Source organism: Lolium perenne, chromosome 6 (genome assembly GCF_019359855.2).
Source record: "Lolium perenne isolate Kyuss_39 chromosome 6, Kyuss_2.0, whole genome shotgun sequence".
Lineage (NCBI taxonomy): Eukaryota > Viridiplantae > Streptophyta > Magnoliopsida > Poales > Poaceae > Lolium > Lolium perenne.
Window position 1 is genome coordinate 19,237,450 of NC_067249.2, and position 24,099 is coordinate 19,261,548.

A 24,099-nucleotide genomic window follows, 5' to 3' on the forward strand; every position below is an offset into this window, starting at 1 on the left:
ATAGGTTAGTGCCGGAAAATGCATAAATACGACATATAATGTGTATAAAACATGTAGATATCATCAATATTGTAGCATGGAACATAAGAAATAATCGATACGTCGGAGACGTATCAGTCAACTGATGGAGCTGAATCACATAGATGAAGAGACCACGAAGAAACTCGTGGATAGGAATAGATAATCCGTGAATGAGGAAGTCAACGAAGGTTACCAGAAAATCTGATGGAGGACAAGGAGTATTTTCATCCCCTGGCATCCGCTTCGCCTCCTTGTTGACTAGGGACTTCGTTGACCTCTGAAATGGCACGTGTCGAATTACACCAGTATTCCTGGTTTGAGTCCAGGGACTTGAGCTTGAAGTAGGTTTACGAGGGTTTGCCACGAGAGCAATTAACTGTTACCTGATCCATCAGAAGAACCATCCTCATTTACCATTATCCCTGATCCATCAGAAGAACCATCCTCATTTACCATTATCCCTGTACAAAATAGACATTGAATGAAACATTAATGTAACTTGAAAGTTTTATTAAACAGATGTATGATGGAGATTTTACTCGACTCCACGATTCAAGCAAAATCTCGGGGGCTACTGACATAGGTATACCTGCTAGGCATGCCGAATAAAGTACCCTTGGTCTACGGGAAAGAACAAATCCCATGGACTCGAAGCTTTGGAGGTCCAGAAGGTTAGAGGTTTTCGGGTTAAGAAAATAGAATTGTAATAGGAAACTTGTATCAATATAGGAAAGGCCCAACATGGCCCGACAATTTATAACTTGTATGATACGAAAGAACCTCGGCTTCACCTCCTATATAAAGGGGAAGCCGAGGCAGAAAGAGGGGATCAAGTCATTGTAACCTGAGCCACCGTACTATTGAGTTGAACACCTTTGTTCGGCTGAACCTTCGATATCTACTTGCCCTCTACTTCTTACGAAACCCTAAGTCTACGATTTATAGGCATTGACAAGTTAATCCCTTGTCACTTGGGCCACAAATGAGTGGGCCCACGCCCCCTCGCCTAAATAGGCAAGCATGAGGCGCGATAGAAAAACTGGGAGACCTCAATGGTTATCAACCCTAGCGTGCTTGCTCATACTGTCTCTCAGTGTTGAAGCCGATACTAGCATATCACCAGCGTCGGTCTACCTTGTATGTGTGGATAATGACAAATGAATATTGCTTGAGGTGCTCAGACAGAGGCTTCTTCGACAAGCTGACCAGAGCTGGAGCCGCTCATGCAGACGGGAAGTACAAGGACTGCACTGCTTTGGCATGCTTCATCGACTGCAACCACAGTCTAGTGGTAAGGATCTGTTGCTTCCTACCTAAGACGGATCTTGGGACGCAAGTCGTTTGGGGACTTTATTGAACACTATAGCTGCACTCGACGCGGCCCAACTGTTTTCTTCTCCACACACACGAAAGAAGCCACAAGTGGCACTGCTGTGATCGTCCTGGATGTGTTGCTAGCACACAATTTCATGGTGGTGTGGACTCTTTGAAGATCACAAGCAACCAAACTAAACACTATTATATAGTTATCTGAATCCTTATGTTTTCATGAAGACTGCATAGAGAAGTCTAAGAGCTTAGCACACTTGCTTAGCATGTGTTGTATCTTTCGGTCCTTCCGGGCTTTTGGGGACGAAGACGATGTTGCAAAATATATTCGGTGAGGATAGACAACTTCCCAGGAAGATGGTATGGTTATCAATGAATTAATGAACTTCTCGAGAGCCTTATGTGCTGGAGGGCGACTTCGAAGACATGTACAACGATGCTTCTCTCACACGAGCATATGCTCATCAGCTGTGTAAAACTGATAAACTTGCCGGGGAGGGATGACCACTTGACCAGCACACTGTTGTTATTGTCGCGTAGCAATGCTGTTAACCTTTAATGTAAAATGCATACATGCGCGCTACTTGATTTTCCTTTTTACAAGAAAACATCACCTATAAGTTACGCATGAACACTCCATGGTTCGCTACTCCATCCGTCCTAGAATACTAGGATGCCACTTTTCTTTTTAAGGAAAACTTTGACTAATAATTAGGCCAGGTTTTCGTACAATTTCTCCATCATATACTTTCCTTACAAACAATAACATTTTCCAACTTTTAAACTAGAATCTTTAATTACTTTGATTTGTTTTGATCTGCGTTGTAAAAGTATGAGCATTTATAAAGATTGTTCGAAAAACTGAGCATTTGTATATCTATACAACCAAATTTTAGCATATATTAAAGGAATGTACTCCCCCATCCCACCAAAAGTGTTGGAACTTTGTCAAAATTTGGATGTGTCTAAACACTATCTAGTAGGTAGATATATCTAAATTTTGATAAAGTTGACAAATTTTTTGTGGGACGGAGGGAGTACTTGATAGAAATATGGCATGTTTCATACAAAGCTGATAGTTATGAACATGCCCAAAATAATAACAATGTAAAGTTGTAAACATGTATGAACAACTGCACAATATGTTTGATCCAGATACCAACTTAGTCTTATATTCTAATCCAAAGTTTGACAGTAAATATCAACAAATGGAATTTTCCAATTTCCGTGCTTAATTCGAGATATTTTTTTATCTAATAATGAATTGAATTTGATAGGCACGCAACTTTTTGATGGAGTTTTAATGAGGGACACAACCTGAATTGTCGTTTTAATATCTGAGATAGCTCAATGTGAGACACCGGGACGAATACACGCTCTATATATAGCATCAACATAGGACCTCCGTCGCGTGAGGTAGAGAAAACCCTAGAGAGCTCATCTTGTGGGCGCTCCATGCCGCCACTCCTCCCTTGTCAATAGACCGTCACCCCCTCCTCCTCCACTAGCTCGACCGATGTGGGAGTGCGGGGAGGCCCTGATCTACTGGCTAGAGTCATGGTTTTCCCCTGGCTCGAGGCTTTTAGTAGGGATCTCGGTTGACACTTCGCTGATGGTGGCGACGGTGCCGAGATGGCAAATAATCCCCCCCCCCCCTCGAGCTTCTTGATCTCGACAGTGTCGGCTGCGACGACGTCGATGGCTTATTGGCCTAGATTCCCATCGGCCTCTCTTGTCGTTGAGGTTAGGGTTTGCAATGTTTTTCGGCACGGTGGCGGAGGATTCCCTTTGTAGTTTTTTCTTCCCTCCTCTCCACCTTGTTGGTGCAGCCTCCGGTACCAACATAAGGCGTATGAATATTTTTGGAGATTAAGATCTTGAATATTTGGATCTTTCAACAACGATGACTTCGACGGTATCTTCTCCGAGCTTTTTTTTTATGCCAGGTCATCACCTTGATGACTTCCCATACACAATCAACAATGGCAGGCTGCCTCTATGATGGAGGAGCATCGGCGGCACACAATCGGTTCGTTCATGAGGAAGAATGCATTCAGCCATAGGGACCACGATGCATTTTTTTTATTTTTCAGGGTGTGCACCGTTGTTTTAGTCAATAGAGTCCTTTTCGCAAAGAAATAGCGTCAAGATTACAAAAGAATTGTAGTGAGTTAATGATCCCTAATTGGAAGATTTTTCCTATTATATCATGATATTATATCACTAGCTTCCACGAGAGAATGATACTTTGTTATTGACATCACGTGGCTGGTAGTAATCTACCATGATCTTTCAAATAAAAATCTATCATGGGAGAGGATCTTGTAGATTACGTACAATATCTTTTTTCCACTACTACTGTGAAGAACTGATATAGAAGGAATAATAAAAGCAAATTAAAGGAAAATAAATAGCACTATACACATACACGGTTTAATTCAAAACAAGCGGCTGAGTGTATGGTAGTTTCGAGGCCACAGTTTCGAAATACCATGTATTCTAGGTTTCCCTCCAGACATTATAAAAGGAGGGCATTTATTCTATGAAATACGTAAACTAAGAAAGATCAATTTCTATACAGTAGTTTGCAATTTGCGACACCCAACGGGATGGCTGAAGGGATTCGAAAGTGTGGTACTCGCTTCAAGCACTTCCTGGCCTTTATCCCTCCGGTACGTAGAGGACACAGGTCTATCTGTCCCATAGTTTTTTTTTAAATTTTATTGAAGTCATGGCTAATGGCTTATTTTTCAGCTGAAAGTATATGCGTATTTTTTTCACATTTTGTAAGATCTGGTCCATTATATCCTCCCACGTGGTGTGTTGCGTGGCCTTAAGATATATATCTAGACTAGATAGTTCATTGTTTTCATCATCTTGTCCAGAGCCCGGCCAGTCTGCCATCCCGCTATATGAAAATCCGGATGCAATATAATGCATTGGGTCTTCTCTTGGCTCTTCTTAATTGACAGATTAAACACGAGTGACATGCTTCGTAGACGCCACTTTAACATCACGGAAGAGTTTTTGTGTCTCCTTTGCAGATCAAACCACTTACAGACTAGAGATCACTTGTTCTTTGGCCGTTGCTTTAGTCCTAGTTGGTAGGAGACCATATGGACGTTGCGTGGGATGTCTCAGCTTCCCTGGCTGATGACTTTTTGAATAATTTGATCTATAATTTGCGCCTGTAAACTTGAGTCTTTGCCCTCCCCGCTCATGTGAGGCATTATTAACCCGGCCTGTAAACTATAGTTTTTATGTTGCAACATTCCGCCTTTAGGGATATCCTCATACTTATGTGAGACATAAGCTCTTAAGTTAGAGACAATTTTACCATACAAGATGACAATGATATCCTCCCATGTGTGTTATGTGTATGGGCTAGAGAAGTTTGACACATATAGTTTTTATCCCGTAAGCTTCCACTACATGCAACACGAATATCCTTCCAAGTTCATGAGGGGTGGCAAGCTAGCCCGGGCTTGTCGCAACTAGGGGAACATACTTTCTTGTATGCTCTACTAATGTTTTCTTTATATTGTGATGTACTACTAAATGTGTCAAACCTACATATGTCGAATGCCCTACTAAATATGTTGTATCCTTCCAATTTCATGAGGCGGTGGCGAGCCAGCCTGTGCTTGTCGCAAGTAGGGGGACACACTTTGTCGTAAGTGCAAGTATCTCACCTATTGATGAGATTCCAAGATGATTGATACACTTCGAACTTTACGTTTTACGTACTTGCACTTACCGATGTAATGTCGTGACAAATAAAACCGTTAGATGAGTGGATACAATTTTAATCTTGACTTAGAATGTCAATGCAAATGAGACCTCTTTATGAGTAGAGCGCTCAAAACCTCAACTTAATACTTTCATCTTCTATCGAATGTTGCGACAAAAATTACCGTTAGACGAGCAAAAACACTTGGTGGCCTGCCTTACTACTTGCAACTACAAATCGTGACTCATGAAAATTATTACCATTGGATGAGTGGAGACATGTGGCAGCATCCCTTGTCATGCCCCGTAAACAAAAAAAAATTATGGTTGTGCATTCTTTTAAATATTTGATAAAGATTTTGATATCATATACATTAATGAGACAAGAAAATAACCGTTTCCACTCATATATCAAAATATACACTAGTGATATTAATATTTTAATAAATAGTATATATGAAAATTGATGTCACTTTCTGCATATTTATTTTGCAATATTTTAAGTATTAATGATGTAGATTATAGTTTTTTCTTCCCCTGTCAGTAGTTCTGATTCTTCCATTTGGTGGATCTATCTTGTTTTCATTTTTTGCTTCAATCCCGGAATATATAACTTCTCCCAATCTTAAAGGAAATGACATGCAAGTATTTTGCGTATCATAAAAAAACAAAATAAATACAAATGATACGTAGAAAAGTGACATTATTTTTCAAACCTACATATTCTTGAGTAGATTCGGTCCATCAAAATAACAATGTAACCTGTCATCATTTTGAAATTCACTTTTATGTACTTACACTTACTGATGGAATGTCACCACATCGTTCCCTTAGATACATGAAAACACTTGAATCTACAGACATGGAATGTCATGGCAAACATTACCTCTAGATGAGTAGAACGCTCGAAATCTCGACTTAATAGTTGCATCTTCTATCGAATGTCGCGACAAAAGTTACCGTTAGACGAGTTTAAACACTTGATGTTCTGCCTTACTACTTGCAACTACAGATCGAAAGTCATGAAAAATGTTAGCGTTACATGAGTGGAGACACGTGGCAACATCCCTTTGTCACGTCCTAGTGAGCCGGAAAACCATTTATTATTTCGCAATCTTTTGAATATTTCAAAAGAGACCTATATATCATATATACATTAATGAGGTGTGAAAATAAATGAAAATGATATGCGAAAGAGGAGAATGTGGCATCATTCTCCATGAATAACTTTAAGCAAAACAAAAAGATGTAAGCACAATATCTCCACGAATGACTCAGTACATACGGTAGACTAAACAAAAAAAAAATGCAACCACGATATCTCCACGAATTAGCAGGTAGCACAACACACTTTATGCCCTGATGCAACATTGCAAACCGGGCAGACCCTGCTGACAAGTAGACCCATTCGTAAAGTATGTTTAGGTTTGGCGATGATATTTATAAATTATTTAGTATGGACATTGCTTTTGGATACTATCTACTGGAAACACTTAATTATATATACATGTATTGCTATTTGATGTTTATATTAAAAGGCGCCAACTGTATATGCATATGCAGGTTGCCCATGGAGCGACCATTCTCGTGGTAGCTCTGGCCTACATTTCCATCTCTAGGCATGTAAAAGAAGCCACTAGTGCTGCTGTGTCCAGCAACATGTACGCGTCGCTGGACCACGTCGCCATCGGCATGCAGGCTATCCTGGCAGCCAACCATTCCGCCTTCGTAGTTGCAGACAATCTAGCGGCTACGAGCAACATGAATCGCTTATCTCGCGTAAGTGCCTTGATTTTGTTATGCCTTTTTTTTTGGCAATATGCATGCATGACTAATGTTGATGCACTTTCCTTTCCAAACACAATCTTATAAAACTTTAAAAATATAATACGTATTAATCACTCTGGTATATGTTTTGATATACAGTGATATAAATTTGAGCATTAATGAATATATTTTGTAATATTGATCTTATATGTGTACACAAACCATATTTTTTCTTAGTTGTAAAAATATTTTGCAATGCATGCACGACTAATTAGTAATTTTTATGCACTTTCCACTTTCCTTTCCAAACACAATCTTTAGATGGAAACGTAATATGTACTAATCACTGTACTGTACAATGTAATATACTGTGATAAATTTACGCATTTATGCAGATATTTTGAAATATTGAGTAATTATTATCCATAAATATTTTGTTAGAATGAAAAATATGACCTCTTCATACAATGTTAATTTGATAATTATGAACACGTCCAAAAAGTAGATGTAAACATGTACGAAGAGCTAAATTAGTTTAATTCTACTATGAGAGTGGATTTATTACACCCATCGCATGTGTTGACATGTTAGGTGGCAAAAAAAATACTCATGTATATTCCGGTATATATGTTGTACGAAGAGTTAATTTTCTACTCTCATGAATTACTCATGTATATTCCGGTATATGTTGACATGTTAGGTGGCAAATAAAAAATACTGTAATAAAATTGGGCATTTAAGAAGATATTTTGAAATATTGAGTAAACATTATGTGTATATGCAAAAAAATATTTTCTTAGTTGGAAAAATATGGCCTGTTCGTACCATGTTAATTTGGTAATTATGAACACTCCCAAAACAAGATGTACACACCTATGTACGGCTAAATTAGATCAAATGTACTCTACTCCGAATTACTCATGTATAATCTTGTACGTGTTGATATGTCAGGTGGAACAAAACTTGTTCATGGCGTTCGCAATGCAGCCGCACGTGGCTGAGATGTCATACACCAGCATCGACGGCTCCTCCTTCACCTACTACCGTGGCAAGGACAGCCGGCCCAGAAAGATGTTCATCAGCAGCCGCGGCAAGTGGTACAAGCAGGCCGTTGATCCGGTGACCGGTGGCCCCGTCGGATCCGTCACGGCAATGCCACCGCCGAAGCGCCTGCCAAACGCCGCACGGGCTCTAGCGGACGCCAAGAGCAGCTCACTGGTGGCCCTCGGGGCCGGGTTGGCCCGCCCAAGCATCCAGGTGGTGGTTTTATCCGCACCAGTCGGTGACGCCGGCGTGGTCTTCGCCTCCGTCCCTATTAGGGACGTTCTACCGATCGTCGATCGGGCCGCTGTAGGCTTCGGCTCCGTGGACGCATACTACTCGATCATCGACACTAAGCACAACACATCTACAGGTTATAAACCTTTGGTCGTTGGTTCTGACGCGAAAAAGAAGATGGAGGATCTGTTCTCAGATATCAAATGCACCGCGTCCACCTTTGAAGCTCCCAAGCTAGAGCTCCATAACGTTCGGATCGGGTCCCACCAAAGGGAGTACAGAGTCGCGTGCACGAGCTTCAACCTCTCCATAGGAGTACACCTGGTACGTGTGTATGTAACATCCATCTTGTTTATTAGGGGAGCATGCATCATCCCAACGTACTTTATTTTTTTTAGGGGATACACACGTACTACACAACATATCTAACAGGGGTGGATCTAGCATACTATGGCCCGGGCGCGTACCGACCGGTAGCACACGCATCGCATCACATCTTTTTGAGATGTAGAACTGTGACATACACTCATACATTTAGTGGTTGTTTTGGTAACGTGGTTTATGGTTCAGTTTATAGAAAATGAGTTTTAATAGAATATTTAGGATAACCGGTTTTACTAACATCTTGGCTAAGAATAAGCTGATGAAAAATCATGTTTGGCTGGCGTGACCATTTTTAACGAACGGGGAGGGACCGGAGGAGCCATCTTGCCGACCGACGTTCTGGCGAGACAACAGCCTAGAACTTGTGGTCCTGCTCGAGCGCCGCCTTGTTCCCGGTTTCAGCGCGAGCTCTCCCGACTTCTTGCCGTCGGCGGCGTGTCCGACGAGACGGCGGCTATAACTCGGCCCTATTCTTCGGCGTAATTGTTCGTGGCTGCTGTGCCTCCACCGGTGAAAAGACAGGCCGTCGTCTTGGCGGCGTTCTTCCTTTTTATATGGCGGTGATGGCCGTGAGGCCCAAGCTGTGAAGCGTGGTGGCGGTGGACGGCGCGCGTGGCCACTTCGCCGGAGGACACCGGCTGCTGTAGCAGGACCATTACTACGGCGTCAATATTAGTTGAGTACGAGTATTACGGGGAGGAAGAGATTTTCTGTATTTGGAATTATTTTCCAAGCGAAAGACACCGAACACCAGGCTTAATTTGTGGAACCTTCTGGCTGTGCTCCTTAATTAGAAGCAAATCAATCGATTCCACATGCAGGCACGAAAGGAATCATCCGATCGAATTGTTGGATTCGTGCGGTGACGCTCAAGCCGGCAACAGGGCTAGCTTTCCCTCACACCGTGGAGTACGGCGGCACCCATAAGCAAGGCCCCAGCCTCAGCTGCGTCGTCGGCCGCCAGTCCGGCACCACCGCCCGCTAAGCCTAGTCTGCAGCCAACAGGAACGTGGCTGTCGCCTCTTAAGCCAGTGCTGACGCATCATCGGGGACTCGCGCGCGGACGCCGGACAGTCGCCGGCCTTCTTATCGTGAAAATCGAGTTTCCTTAGGTAAAACACGTTTTCACAAAAATGTCTCTGACCCGTTTTTTCAAAAACGCATATTTTGGATGTTACGGAAACCGAGTTTGATTATCCACGTATTAGTTGGTGCACCCAAACAAAGTTTTAGGCTGTCGCTAGCCTCAAAATTGCATTTATCCATAACTGATTCGATCTCTACAAAGCAGCTATCCAAACAATCCCTTATTTACGTTGTTACAAGTATTAACATGTACAGAGATAATTATCTCCTTTTTCTTCAGGGACTCCGGCTGGTGTGGCAAAAGGAGGCTATGTTTCCCGAGATAGGGGTGGCAGTGGTCTCTGTCTTGTGCTTGCTCGCGCTCATGGTGGTTGTGGCGTGCTTCTTCATGGCACGGGCGTTGTGGCGGTCGGGGTCGCGGGAGGCAGCGCTCCAGGGTGAGCTCATGAGGCAGAAGGAAGCGCTCCAGCAGGCAGAGCGCAAGAGCATGAATAAGAGCAACGCATTCGCGTCCGCCATCCACGACATCCGCTCCTCGCTTGCCGCCGTCGCTGGACTCATCGATGTCTCCCGAACGGAGGCGCGAGCAAATCCCAACCTCACCTACTACCTCGACCAGATGAAGATTGGCACCAACAAGCTCTTTGGTTAGTTCCATACATCCATATATCTCCCTAGCTACGTACCATGCATGCCATGTATACTTGCCACTTTTTTTTTGCAAGATGTGATTCGTCCATGGTAATTTAGATAATTAATGTAATCACGTCACTACAGATTTGCACGTCATATAAAGTGAGGTTGCACAAATAATGAGTTCACAATTTTTATTTGTAAAATGTGCAACAGTTCAGTTGTATCTTTTTTTCCAGTAGAAAAAATGTAGTCCACAGTTTCTACAGCGTGCAGTTCTATTTTTTGACGAGTTAACATTCATTTAGTTCCCAAGAAAGAATATATATAATGTTTTGAGTAGTTCACAATTTCACATAGATGGTCGCATTCATGTTAGCCACACCATGTGTGTAGTCTTTGTATATTAAAGAGTTAGGCTAATATCTTATCAAATGTACGATTCATCTTGGATGTGTACGTTTTCGGATGTAAGAGCACATTGAGGCTCCATCTTAGTTATGTGCGTACTCGGATGCACAATAAGTTTCTTTGTTCAGCATATGTTGATTCAACCCATATATGTAACATGTGTGTTGCAGATATACTTAATACCATACTAGACATGGGCAAGGTGGAGTCCGGGAAGATGCAATTGGAGGAGGTGCAGTTCAGCATGGCTGACGTCCTTGAAGAATCCATGGACATGGCGAACGTCGTCGGTATGTCTAGAGGCATTGAGGTGATTTGGGACCCCTGTGACTTCTCTGTTCTTCGATGCGATGTTGTCATCGGTGACTGCAAGCGCTTCAAACAGATCCTCGACAACCTTCTTGGAAATGCCATCAAGTTCACGCACGACGGTCACGTCGTGCTCCGCGCCTGGGCCAACCGCCCTATCGCAAGGACTTGTTATCACCAGAATTTGACCGAGCCAGAGGTGGGCCGCGATCAAGATGGACTTGAAGAATATACATGGAAGAATTACGTGAATCGGCCTGTTATGCTGAGTTTGGGCTAGTTTGCCTTTGTATCTGTAACATATTAGGATACGTGTCGGTTAGTTAGAATTTTACCCGTGCACGGTTAGGTGCACGTCTAAGTTAGAAAGTCCCCTGGACTATAAATATGTATCTAGGGTTTATGGAATAAACAACAACCAACGTTCAACCAACAAATCAATCTCGGCGCATCGCCAACTCCTTCGTCTCGAGGGTTTCTACCGGTAAGCCACGTTGTTCATGCGTTGCTCGTACTGAAGCCTTTTTGATGGCGAGCAACGTAGTTATCATGGATGTGTTAGGGTTAGCATAGTTCTTCGCGTAACATGCTATCGTAGTGCAACCCTTGCATGTCTAGCCGCCCTCACACCTATCTTAGGTGTGGGGGCGGCACCCCGCTTGATCATTATTTAGTAGATCTGATCCGTTACGGTTGCTCCTTGTTCATCAAGGATTAGTTTAATATCTGCAATAGTTAGGCCTTACAAGGGGCTGGAGGATCCAGCGGCACGTAGGGTGTCGTTCGCTAGTCCTAGACAGGATGTTCCGGGGATCAACCTCGTGTTGGTTTTTAGGCCTTGTCTAGGATCGGCTTATGATCACCGTGCGTGGCCGCGAGGCCCAATCCTGAGTAGGATGATCCGATTATGCGGTGAAAACCCTAAATCGTCGTAGATCTCATTAGCTTTATCTTGATCAAGCAGGACCACCATGTATTCGTGCACCTCGTACGAATCATGGGTGGATCGGCTCCCTGAGCCGATTCACAGGATAACCTGAGAGCCGATCGAGGCTCGTATTTAATGTTTACGTGTATGCCATGCAGGAAACTAAGCGAGGCATCTCCATCACCTTCCTGACCAGGTATAGGTCAGGTGGCACGCCCTTGCATCAGCATCGGACGTGTGACCAGAAGGCTTTGCGGGCCGTCGCTCGGAGGGACCTCGGCCAGCCGCAGCCCTAGGTTGTTCCCGGCTCTACGGTGTTGCCCGTCGCTGCCCGCCGGTGGGTTTCGGACGTCAACACATTCTGGCACGCCCGGTGGGACAAGCTTCTGCATCAACCACATCGCCATCTACATCTGAGATGGCGGACGGCACTCCAGTCACGTACGAGGATCTGACCGATGAGCTCAAGAAGAAGTATGACGAGATCAAGGTCATCCTCGAGGCCGACCTCATCGGCTCTTTCCACAGAACCCGTTCACATGGCATCAGGTGGAAGGGGTTCTCGCCTAATGGTGCGCTAGATGGGATAGACCTCTCTGCCCCGTCGGAAGAACGCACCAGGTCCCTGCGGCAGGAGATCAACTACCTGGTGGCTCACTCGCTACACCGCCACTCTGAGAACCTGGTCAACACGTTGGAGCGTGTCGCTCTTCGCGTGATCCAGGAGATCATGAGGCACCAGTACTCGCCGTCAGGACCAGCTCTCGGGACGCATCAAGGAGAGTTGCCACTCCAGTCCCGTCCACCGCTGCCATTTGCGTTGGCAGCACCAGAAGTGCCGGCTTCACCGGCATTCGTCGTCTACAAGATCGGTGGTGACCCTAGTGACTACCAGTTCTTGCCTGAGGCGCCTAAGGAGATCCCTCATAGGTACACGTGCACGTATGTGCCAGATTGCGGTAACTGGGCGCTCACAAACCAGGCCACAACATCAGGGACTTCTGGGAAAACAGGAGGGACGTCAGCAACAGATCTTGAGAAGCAGACGAGGCTGACTAAGTACGCCACCCCGACGAACCTCCAGAGCTCAGCTCCTGCAGTTGGCTCGTAGCTGGAAAAGCAAACATGGCTGGCTAAGTAAGGCTACCCGGCGAATCTTCATAGTTCAACTCCGTCAGCGAGAAGAGAGGATCAGATCAGTACCATACTGAGAGATCAGTTCGGCATGGTGCCGAAAAGGAGGGCAATCGGCTATTCCAAGCCGTACCCCGATGACTACGAGATGATCCCGCTACCACCTAAATATCGGCTCCCTGATTTCTCCAAATTCAGTGGATCAGATGGTTCCAGCTCCATCGAGCACGTAGGCCGATATTTGGCACAACTGGGACCGGCCTCAGTGTCGGATCAGCTACGCGTGAGGCTCTTCTCACAGTCCCTCACGGGATCGGCTTTCGGGTGGTACACCTCGTTGCCACCAGACTCCATCCGGACTTGGAAGCAGTTGGAAGAACAGTTCCATATGCAGTACCATTCAGAGGCTTCCGAGTCCGGCATTGCCGATCTAGCACAACTACGTCAGAAGCGTGGAGAAACTGTGACAGAATACATCCAGCGCTTCAGGAATCTTAGGAACCGATGTTATTCGGTTCGTATAACTGAAAAAGAAGCAGTCGAGTTGGCAGTAGCGGGCCTCGCAACACCGCTCAAGGACATGGCCTCCCAAGCAGACTATCCCTCACTGGCGCACATGGTTCAGAAACTGTCGGCATATGAACAGCGCCACCCGGACCTGTACCAGGACAAATTCAAACGTGCAGTAGTCCTGGTCGATGCAGAGGAAGACGAAGTTTCTGCGGGAGATCAGGAGGTAGCAGTGGCTGAATGGACTCGGGGAGGAACCCCCGTGTCCTGCAAATGGGTAAAGCCACCAGGCCCGCCCCGGGGGTTTGATTTTGACGTGACCAAAACTGAGCAAATCTTCGACCTCCTGCTCAAGGAGAAGCAGTTGACGATTCCCGAAGGTCTCAAATTCCCCACGGTGCAAGAGCTGAACGGAAAGCCATACTGCAAATGGCACAACTCGCTCTCCCATGCCACTAACGACTGCAGGGTATGGCGTCAGCACATCCAAGCGGCGATAGAAAAAGGGCGTCTAATTTTCAACCAGTACGCCATGAAGATCGACACCCAACCCTTCCCCGCCGTTAACATGGTGGAATGCACTTACCCTGAAGGTTGCCAGCCAGGGTCCTCGTTCAGCATCAACATGGTAGGACCTGGGCATCACTCTGGCAAAGATGGAGACGAGGGCAGCTGCTCTCGTAGCAAGGACACAGAGGAGGCCGCTCCACGCGATCGGCTCCGTCATGATGGCAAGCGCTACGTCACAGAGGGAGAAGTGAAGAACATGAGATATCAGCGACCCCTCTCTGATCACCTCCTCATAAAGTATGTGAGTCAGTATGACCGACGCCGACGATCCAGTGATGATGATGAAAGAGATCGTCTGGCTCAAGAAGCCAGAAGATATCATCGGCACGGTCACGATGAGGAGGAACACGAGCGCCGTGCCAAAGGAGAATCAAGGGAGCAAGATGACAACGACAGGCACTGGGACTGCCCCTTCTTCAGACACTGCTGGGATTCAGGAATGAGCTGATTGCCCACAATCGGCAATTGCCCAGAATGCAACCAGAAGAAGAAGGAGGCAGCCAACGTGTCTGTGTTCATGCGCTTAGGGCCTCTCCCGCCACAAAGCAAACGCGCTGAGTCCCCTCGGTGGGCAGATCTCGAGGATTCAGAAGACGAGGGACAAGAAGAAGAAGACAGGTACCACCGGCCAAGGTGGTGCCCTGATGGACTCAGCCGTTCACAAAAGCGCAGGGTTCAGCGATTGCGCGGCCTGGAGGAAGCCGAAAGGTTATACTTGCATACGTTAAGGAAGGCACGACCTGATCTGGCGGCGAAAGTTCAGCGAACCCTGGACGAAGAGGGTCGTCCACGGAAAATGGAGTGGCGCCCCAAGCAAAGGAAAGCCGATGATGAAACATCGGCTGGCACAAACATGGTGCTCGTCCTTCCGACGGAGCTTAGTGCTCCACGATTACACGATGCACTCAAGGTGGACGACGGCAAGCGCATCAAGTCAGAGGTTGGGCTGGTTTTATCCACCAGCCTGACTGAGTAGCTGAAACAAAGCGACGAGCAAACGTGGCGAGGCTGATCCTTGTGATCGGCCCCAAAAATTATGAAGGAGCATTACAGAACCTTCAGTCAGCGCTTCAATCAATATGGAGGCCAATCCCAGCAATCGGCCAAAATTATCCTCACCACATGTTCTGCTTGTGTTCAGCATCGAGCTACTGGGCAGCGGCCACGTCGGCGGATGAAAATCAGCACGAATCCTTGCGGAGCCGACGTGCAAGTGCAGTGCCCTGGCTAACCACAAAAGCCGATATCTGCAGTCAGCTGGCAGATTCGGCTCGGGGGGCACCTAATCAGATGAACATGTGCAGTAAAAAACATGTGTGCAGTGAAATATTCGGGCCGATAGGAGAAAATCGGCCAGTAAAAAAAATTTTTTTTACAGCCGATGCAAGGGCATCGACTTTAGAACTAAGAAACAAAGCCGATGCGCAGCCATCGACTCTAGTACAATTACACGAGGTTTACCGGATCTCCACCAAATCCAGTTCAGCTGTGGGGCCCTCTGCTTCTTCGCGGGGGTAAAACAATGAGAACTTCTTCAGCTGCTTTGAGCCGATCCGGGTTCCTGTACCTTCTTGTCGAGGATTCTCAACCTTTGGTACTAGTTCAGCTGTGTTGACAGAAGGGGTATATCGGCTTTCTAAGGAGGAAAGGTGATCGGCTTGGGTGCGTCCTCTCTGACATTCTCGCCTCGAGTAAGGCTCGGGGGGCAGCAGGCCTGGTGGATGCTCTGTTTAAGAGCCGATTGGGGTACCATCGGCTGGACTTTCGTCGCAACCTTCTTCACAAATGATGAGTGTTAAAGAAAGACCATTAGGTTTGGTTGGATTCAAAGGCTTCCCTGAAGATTCTACATTATCCACCAGATTTCAAAATCATCAGCTGAAGAATGGAAGGGTGAATTTTAAAGGACCGATGCGTTGCTATCGGCTCATTACGCATTGGCAGAGGGGACAAATCGGCAAGATCAGTATTAGAAGAAATCGGCTAAATTAAACTCAAAGGAAATCGGCAAGATCAAATTGGGGAAAGTTCTTCATTGATAGATTTCTTACATAAAAGAGCTGATTGCTCTCAAAAGGAAGTACTAGGGGATACATTGCCCCATCTACTACTACTGGTCCTATACTAGAGGTCCTATCTACGGGCCGTCACTGCCCTTGTCGTCGCCGTCGTCGCCGCTGTCGGCGCTGCTCCCGGCGGGCTCGTCGTCGCTCCAATGGCCGCCGATCGGGCCCTCATTGTCCTCGTCCTCTTCGTCAGCGTCATCGTCGAAGTCGCTGAGGTTCCCCGGCCAGGGGCAGAACCGCTTGGCCGGCGGCTCGTCGGAGGAGGTGTCGTCCTCCTCCTCCTCCTCTTCTTCCTCCTCCACCTCCTCGGGAGAGGTGAAGTCGCAGGAGAAGCGATCGTCGTCGCTCTCCTCCTCCGTTTCCCCGCTGGCGAGGAAGCGGAGGTCGCTTTCCCCGTCGGTCAGGGACTTGTCGTCCTCCGACCAGATGGAGAAGTCATGGCTAGACTCCTCCCCGGCCTCAATGGCGCGGCGGGTGTTGGCTGCGTGGACCTCCGCCGGGTTCGGTTCCGGCGTCGGCTCGCGGGAGGAAGAGGACTGGGTGGAAAGATCCGATGAGGCAGAGGAGGAAGAAGACATGGTGGCACAGGAGGGCTTTTGGAGTGCTAATGCGAAGAAGATGCGGAAATAAACTGTGCGGAGCGGTTAAATAAAAGGGGGTATAGTGGAAATTCAATGCCACAGCAGTTTCCGAGGAAGTGGTGCCTAAAAGAAAAAAAAAACTGCCAGGTCACACGGAGAAGTTGAGAAGGCAAGGCATCATGATGACGGATACTGCAACGGTTCTGCCACGACATGACCCGACGAAGAAAAAGCAGAGTGATTTTGGAATTACCAATTCCAAAACCAGGGGGGCATGTGTTATCACCAGAATTTGACCGAGCCAGAGGTGGGCCGCGATCAAGATGGACTTGAAGAATATACATGGAAGAATTACGTGAATCGGCCTGTTATGCTGAGTTTGGGCTAGTTTGCCTTTGTATCTGTAACATATTAGGATACGTGTCGGTTAGTTAGAATTTTACCCGTGCACGGTTAGGTGCACGTCTAAGTTAGAAACTTCCCTGGACTATAAATATGTATCTAGGGTTTATGGAATAAACAACAACCAACGTTCAACCAACAAATCAATCTCGGCGCATCGCCAACTCCTTCGTCTCGAGGGTTTCTACCAGTAAGCAACATGCTGCCTAGATCGCATCTTGCGATCTAGGCAGCACAAGCTCCACGTTGTTCATGCGTTGCTCGTACTGAAGCCTTTTTGATGGCGAGCAACGTAGTTATCGTGGATGTGTTAGGGTTAGCATAGTTCTTCGCGTAACATGCTATCGTAGTGCAACCCTTGCATGTCTAGCCGCCCTCACACCTATCTTAGGTGTGGGGGCGGCACCCCGCTTGATCATTATTTAGTAGATCTGATCCGTTACGGTTGCTCCTTGTTCATCAAGGATTAGTTTAATATCTGCAATAGTTAGGCCTTACAAGGGGCTGGAGGATCCAGCGGCACGTAGGGTGTCGTTCGCTAGTCCTAGACAGGATGTTCCGGGGATCAACCTCGTGTTGGTTTTTAGGCCTTGTCTAGGATCGGCTTATGATCACCGTGCGTGGCCGCGAGGCCCAATCCTGAGTAGGATGATCCGATTATGCGGTGAAAATCCTAAATCGTCGTAGATCTCATTAGCTTTATCTTGATCAAGCAGGACCACCATGTATTCGTGCACCTCGTACGAATCATGGGTGGATCGGCTCCCTGAGCCGATTCACAGGATAACCTGAGAGCCGATCGAGGCTCGTATTTAATGTTTACGTGTATGCCATGCAGGAAACTAAGCGAGGCATCTCCATCACCTTCCTGACCAGGTATAGGTCAGGTGGCACGCCCTTGCATCAGCATCGGACGTGTGACCAGAAGGCTTTGCGGGCCGTCGCTCGGAGGGACCTCGGCCAGCCGCAGCCCTAGGTTGTTCCCGGCTCTACGGTGTTGCCCGTCGCTGCCCGCCGGTGGGTTTCGGACGTCAACAGGACTTCCATGATCAACACCCCATCTAGGTTCGCCCCCCGCTGGCGTGCGAGCGTGTTCTATCGGTGGCTGCTAGGAACAAGGGAAGAAGGTGCCGAGCAGAATGCTCGCCGATCACTTCTTCAGAATGATCCTAACGCTATTGAGTTTTACTTTGAGGTAGTTGATACAGGTGTTGGGATCCCAAAGGAAAAAAGGGAATCTGTGTTTGAAAACTACGTTCAGGTAAAAGAAGGGCATGGTGGCACCGGCCTAGGCCTAGGCATCGTTCAATCCATTGTAAGTGGCTTCCGTCCTTATATTATTTATTCATGTTAACTACCACAATTAGAATAGTGATTCTAAGGATCTATTTTATTAAAAGGATATTCATAGGAAATTTGGAGGATTGTAATTCACATAAAATTTTCTATGTTTGCTGCTTGATCGTAGGACTTAATTACATAAAGAGTTTTTTCTAAGGATTTGTTTGCACTATATTGATGATAAATTTTATATCCACTCAACCTTCTTGGAAATGATCCTTTGATTTCTTTAGAAAACCCTTTGTTTTCTTTGTGATGCAATCAAAGAAATAAAAATCCCACCGGATTCAACTGGGCATGAAATTGCAATATTGCGTTTTAGATCCTGAAAATCCTTTGCTTTTTATTGTGATCCAATCAAATAGTTGTATGACTGGATGCATAAATTATAGACTAGTAAAATTTATACTTTTTGTCCTTTTGCAACTTTTGTAAAAATAATGGTATATTTTTTTTGGTTTGTAAATTAGGATGGCTACATATTGATCCAAAAGCTATTTTTCACTAGGTTTAAAAGCTAGAGACAACTGTGTATTAGTGTACTTTTTGGTTTGCAGGCTATGTATAACTTTGCTAGTTGTGATGTTTTTTTAATTTACTTTGTATTTTTTACAATGTTGTTACTTATTTGTTGTTCTTGTTTTGATAAGGTACGTTTGATGGGTGGCGAAATAAGCATCAAGGACAAAGAGCCAGGAGAAGCGGGAACGTGCTTCGGATTAAACGTCTTCCTCAAGATCAGCGACGCTGAAGAGCACATCGAGCACGGGAGGGCGGTGCCGTCCCTATTCAGGGAGCCTGGCTGCTTCAAGGGTGGGCAGTGCGTCCTCCTAGTCCATGGGGACGAGACCCGGCGAATCCTCCATTCATGGATGGAGAACGTCGGGATGAAGGTCTGGCCCGTCCCGCGTGCCGAGCTCCTCGCCCAGACAATGGAAAAGGCACGCGCCACCGTGGGTGCCTCACAGTCTAGGCCAGCGTCGATCTCTTCGTCGCAGGGAGGTGGTGATGACTTGGAAGGTGTAGCTGACCGCTGCTTCAGCTCCAAAGAGATGGTCACCCAGGTCCTACGGAACAGCAGCGGCAGCCACGTGGGGCACCTCCACCCCTTTGGCCTACTCGTTGTTGTCGACATCTCCGGTGGGAGGCTCAATGAGATCCTCCAGGAGGCGCCGAGCCTCGCGCGGATCAAGCACCAAGTTCCGTGCAGGGTGGCTTGCATTACTGACCTCAAGACCTCCTCCGAGGATTTGAGGATGCTCAAGGAGGCGGCGAGCTGCGACATGGACCTGCGCAAGCCGATCCACGGCTCTCGGCTGCGCCAGCTCCTCCAGGTCATGAGAGAGCTCCAAGCCTCTCCGTTTCCGCAACAACTTCCGCATCAGGTTGGGGTCACCATCAATGAGCTGCCAACCGCAGATCAGGCCGCTGCAGCGTCATCTGAAATCACATCTGCGGTGACAGTGCCCCAGGAGCCGCCCAGGCTTGGAGACGACAAGCCTCTGGAGGCCACTGCCGCGTCATCTGAAACCACGTCTGCGGCGGCAGTGCCCCAGGAGCTTCCCAAGCTTGAAGATGACAGGCCTCTGGAAGGGAAGCGTGTCCTGCTGGTGGAAGACACGAGGGTGCTGCAGTTTATCCAAAAGAAAATGCTGAGCACTCTAGGTGCAACTGTTATGGTAGCAGCGGATGGATCCGAGGCTGTGGCAATGTTCATCAATGCTCTTGAGATTGCAAGTGGTGGTGCTTCTTCAGAGGAACGGTTGGTCTTGCCCTACGACGTGATATTCATGGATTGCCAGGTACATTTTCTATTTTTTGATGCCAAGCAAGTCAATTTAATCTTTTTTTCTGATGACGGTTTTAACACTGCGCTCGATCTGCTTTGTTTCCAGATGCCGGTGATGGATGGCTATGAAGCGACAAAGCGCATCCGCATGGAAGAAAGCCGTTACGGGATCCACACCCCAATCATCGCGCTGACCGCGCACTCTGAGGAGGAGTACCTGCAGAAGACCATCCAAGCAGGGATGGATCTTCACCTGACTAAGCCAATACAGAAGGAGCAACTTGTGGAGGTTGTTCATCAGGTGTGGAAGGAACATAACTGATGAATGATGATATTTGTTTCTCTGGTGGCATCGAGACGTGTGTAGTTTTCCAGTAATTATATAATACCCCGCGTGTTGATTGGAAAATCTATGTTGCAGAAAGCAGTCAAAAAATTGAAGATTGAATGCAGAGAATGATCAATTAGTATAAAATCAGTCTCAAGTATACTATATACACCATAATGCGGACACATAATTAGTACATATAATTATGGTACAAAATCTGATCTTAGGAAGATGGGGGTCCACTTAAATGCAAGAGTGCACGTTCCAGAATTGGATTCTAGTAGTATTTGGTACGCTCAGGTGGTTCCGTTCAATACTGCAAAAACACCTCTATTACTAAGCCCATTTCGTATCGTCAGCCAATACACAAAAGCACCCCGGCAGCATTTTTCGAGGCTGCCTTGAGCTTTTCAAGCACTGAGTGCTCCTTGACGTAGGAGCTGCTTGTGACCTCCCACGGTCGACGCCTCCAACTCGGCATGGGGCTTGACGTCATAAGCAAGGATCCACACCTTTCACTATGCCCCTCAGATAGGGTGCGCCTCGTCTATGGGCTGGACCCTTAATGCATCTGCATCTCTTCAATATTTGAGGGGAAGTGGTTCATCGCATGTGGTTCCTCCACGTTCTTCCCGAGCGGTCGGACTAGTATTGGGGGTTTGGAGGCTTCACCACCTGAACTAGGCCGAGCTTCTCCGCTCTATTCAGAAATGACCTTTTGGTACTTCTTAATGGAAGTCATGAGCTTGTTTGCCTCGACAGAGTAGTAGATTTGGATATTGGACACATAACTTGATGTGCCTGAAGAAGTAAAAAAACAGAGGATTGATAAGATGCTCTAAACCAAATGAAAAACAAAATCCGAAATAGTGCATGCCACGAGGAGGCAAAAGTTGGGGTTCTTGTGAATCACCACATCATCACAGTTACCGGTGTCGGCATGGCCGTTTCATGTCCGCAAGGATGGGCAGCGGAGCGTGCATGTCTACGTTTGGCGCTGCAGGGGGTGTAAGCTTGACTGCCGGAGTACCACTCGTGGTGTCCTCCAACACCTCTTATACTAGCTGCTCCACACTACTTCTCACTTTCACGTGTGGCAGGACATCGTCAAGTTTGCCCTACGTATAGGCAGACTAAGGTAATCTTAAGTGTATGAACAGAACTACACATCTGAGGGACCTTAATAACGATGACGGGCTGTGCTCCTGTGTCCCCCCTGGCGAACGACGTTCAGGTGGTAAACGTGCGTTTGGTTCGTGACCAGAAAATATGGATGATCCCATCCCAAAAGCCGAATATTTCTGAGAAAGGCCGGACCATATGATCCGTGAATTTCATGACTAATCTCACTAGCCGCCTGAGAATCCATGGCCGTCGACGCGACTCCGACACCTGCCACCGTCGTATGTGTGGCTCCCCAGCTCAGCGGCGGCCACCATGTCACGGCGAGCGGTGGGCTTGCTTTTCCGTGTGGCTCCCCAGCTCGACACCGGCGGCCTCCAGGGCGCGGTAAGCGGCGGGCTTGATTTTCAACGTGGCTCCCTAGCTCGGCGGCGGCGGTCTCCATGGCGTGGCGAGCAACGAGCTTGCTACGTCTGCGTCACACCCAGTCGACAGAAACGGCCTCGCTAAATATGTGCGGGTAGTGACCTTGCTAGGCACGGGTAGGCGGCCGCCCGCTAGGTCCGGCCTCCACCACAAAGGGAAAAGGGCCCGTTAATTACATATTAACCGGTGTGTTAATGGCATATTTATCCTTTTTTATTAATCGTTAACCCGTACATGTTTGCCCATGAACCAAACACACATGTTAAGTCAACCCACGAAGGGGTATCAGCAGATCGTAGCCGTCTAAATAGAACGTCGTTCGCCGGGGGGGGGTTGGACACCGGAGCAATAGCCAACGATGACAAGAAAGTTACACGGTTACATGACTAATCAAGCGTGCAGATAGATGATCTAGTCTTCATCCTGCTCCCAATGCCCGTGAACTACAAAGAAAACACCAAGCAGACATTGCCGGCCACCAACCAGGTCGCGCTCGTGGAGTCATGGTCCAAGTATTGAGCATGAAAAGTGGCAATTGATGTGATATGTTTACCTGCTCTCCCCAAGATGGAACAAAGGCGCCGTAAAAGGAAAGATATGGAGATTCGTTAAGAAAATCACTAAGTTAAGTTCGATGCTTTTAATTTAATACATATTATACTCATCATATCATGTATGTGCATGGTTATGCTCTCTTAATTTGTCAATTGCCCAACTGTAACTTGTTCACCCAACATGCTATTTATCTTATGGGAGAGACACCACTAGTGAACTGTGGACCCTGGTCCATTCTTTTAATCGAATACAATCTACTGCAATACTTGTTCTACTGTTTTCTGCAAAATTATCATCCACACTATACATCTAATCCTTTGTTACAGCAAGCCGGTGAGATTGACAACCTCACTGTCACGTTGGGGCAAAGTAATTGGGTTGTGTTGTGCAGGTTCCACGTTGGCGCCGGAATCCCTGGTGTTGCGCCGCACTACACTCCGCCGCCATCAACCTTCAACGTGCTTCTTGGCTCCTACTGGTTCGATAAACCTTGGTTTCTTACTGAGGGAAAACTTGACGTTGTACGCATCACACCTTCCTCTTGGGGTTCCCAACGGACGCGTGCTGTACGCGTATCAGGCTCCCAACCATCCTCTAACTTCCTAGGAATAGAAGTTTCGTGATTTAATTTCTCTTCTCTAGCTTTTATGAGAGCATTTGTAATATGTTTCGTGAAAGCCAAATTTATAGCACTAGCATTAGGACTCTTAGCAAGTTTTTGTAAGAACTTTATAACTTCAGAGATGTGGCAATCATCAAAATCCAAACCATTATAATCTAAAGCAATGGGGTCATTATCCCCAATGTTGAAAAAAATTTCAGCAGTTTTATCACAGGCAGTTTCAGCAGTTTTAACAGTTTCAGGCAGTTTTTCACGCTTTGCATTAGAAGTGGAAACATTACCAACACCAATTATTTTACCATTAATAGTAGGAGGTGCATCAACATATGGAGCATTAGCATTACTAGTGGTGGTAATAGTCCAAACTTTAGCTATATTATCTTCTTTAGCATTTTCTAATTTCTCCCACCTAGCACGCAATTCGGCCATCAATCTTATATTCTCATTAATTCTAACTTGGATGGCATTTGTTGTAGTAACAATTTTATTATTATTATTTTCATTAGGCATAACTTTCGATTTCAAAAGATCAACATCAGCAGCAAGACTATCGACTTTAGAAGCAAGTATATCAATTTTCCCAAGCTTTTCTTCAACAGATTTGTTAAAAGCAGTTTGTGTACTAATAAATTCTTTAAGCATAGCTTCAAGTCTAGGGGGTGTATTCCTATTATTGTTTTAAGAATTCCCATAAGAATTACCATAGCCGTTGCCATTATTATAAGGATATGGCCTATAGTTGTTACTAGAATTGTTCCGGTAAGCATTGTTGTTGAAA

General features: G+C 46.4%; 1 protein-coding gene across 1 annotated transcript; it reads left to right on the forward strand.

The window, feature by feature from the left end:
• The first annotated feature begins 1,171 nt into the window (after nt 1-1,171).
• LOC127322136 (probable histidine kinase 2) lies at nt 1,172-20,636 on the forward strand. The gene is made up of 8 exons (XM_071822043.1): nt 1,172-1,312; nt 6,643-6,858; nt 7,798-8,448; nt 9,875-10,241; nt 10,809-11,055; nt 18,204-18,453; nt 19,130-20,281; nt 20,375-20,636. Exons 1-8 carry the CDS (start codon nt 1,172-1,174, stop codon nt 20,588-20,590), a joined length of 3,240 nt encoding a protein of 1,079 aa, XP_071678144.1. The 3' UTR covers nt 20,591-20,636.
• Nucleotides 20,637-24,099: the final 3,463 nt, after the last annotated feature.

Coding starts and splice junctions, on each gene's coding strand:
- LOC127322136 (XM_071822043.1), top strand. CDS start 1,172: ATGACAAATGAATATTGCTTGAGGTGCTCAGACAGAGGCTTCTTCGAC. Junction 1,313..6,642: donor ACTGCAACCACAGTCTAGTG/GTAAGGATCTGT, acceptor ATGCATATGCAG/GTTGCCCATGGAGCGACCAT. Junction 11,056..18,203: donor CTTCTTGGAAATGCCATCAA/GTTCACGCACGA, acceptor CACCCCATCTAG/GTTCGCCCCCCGCTGGCGTG.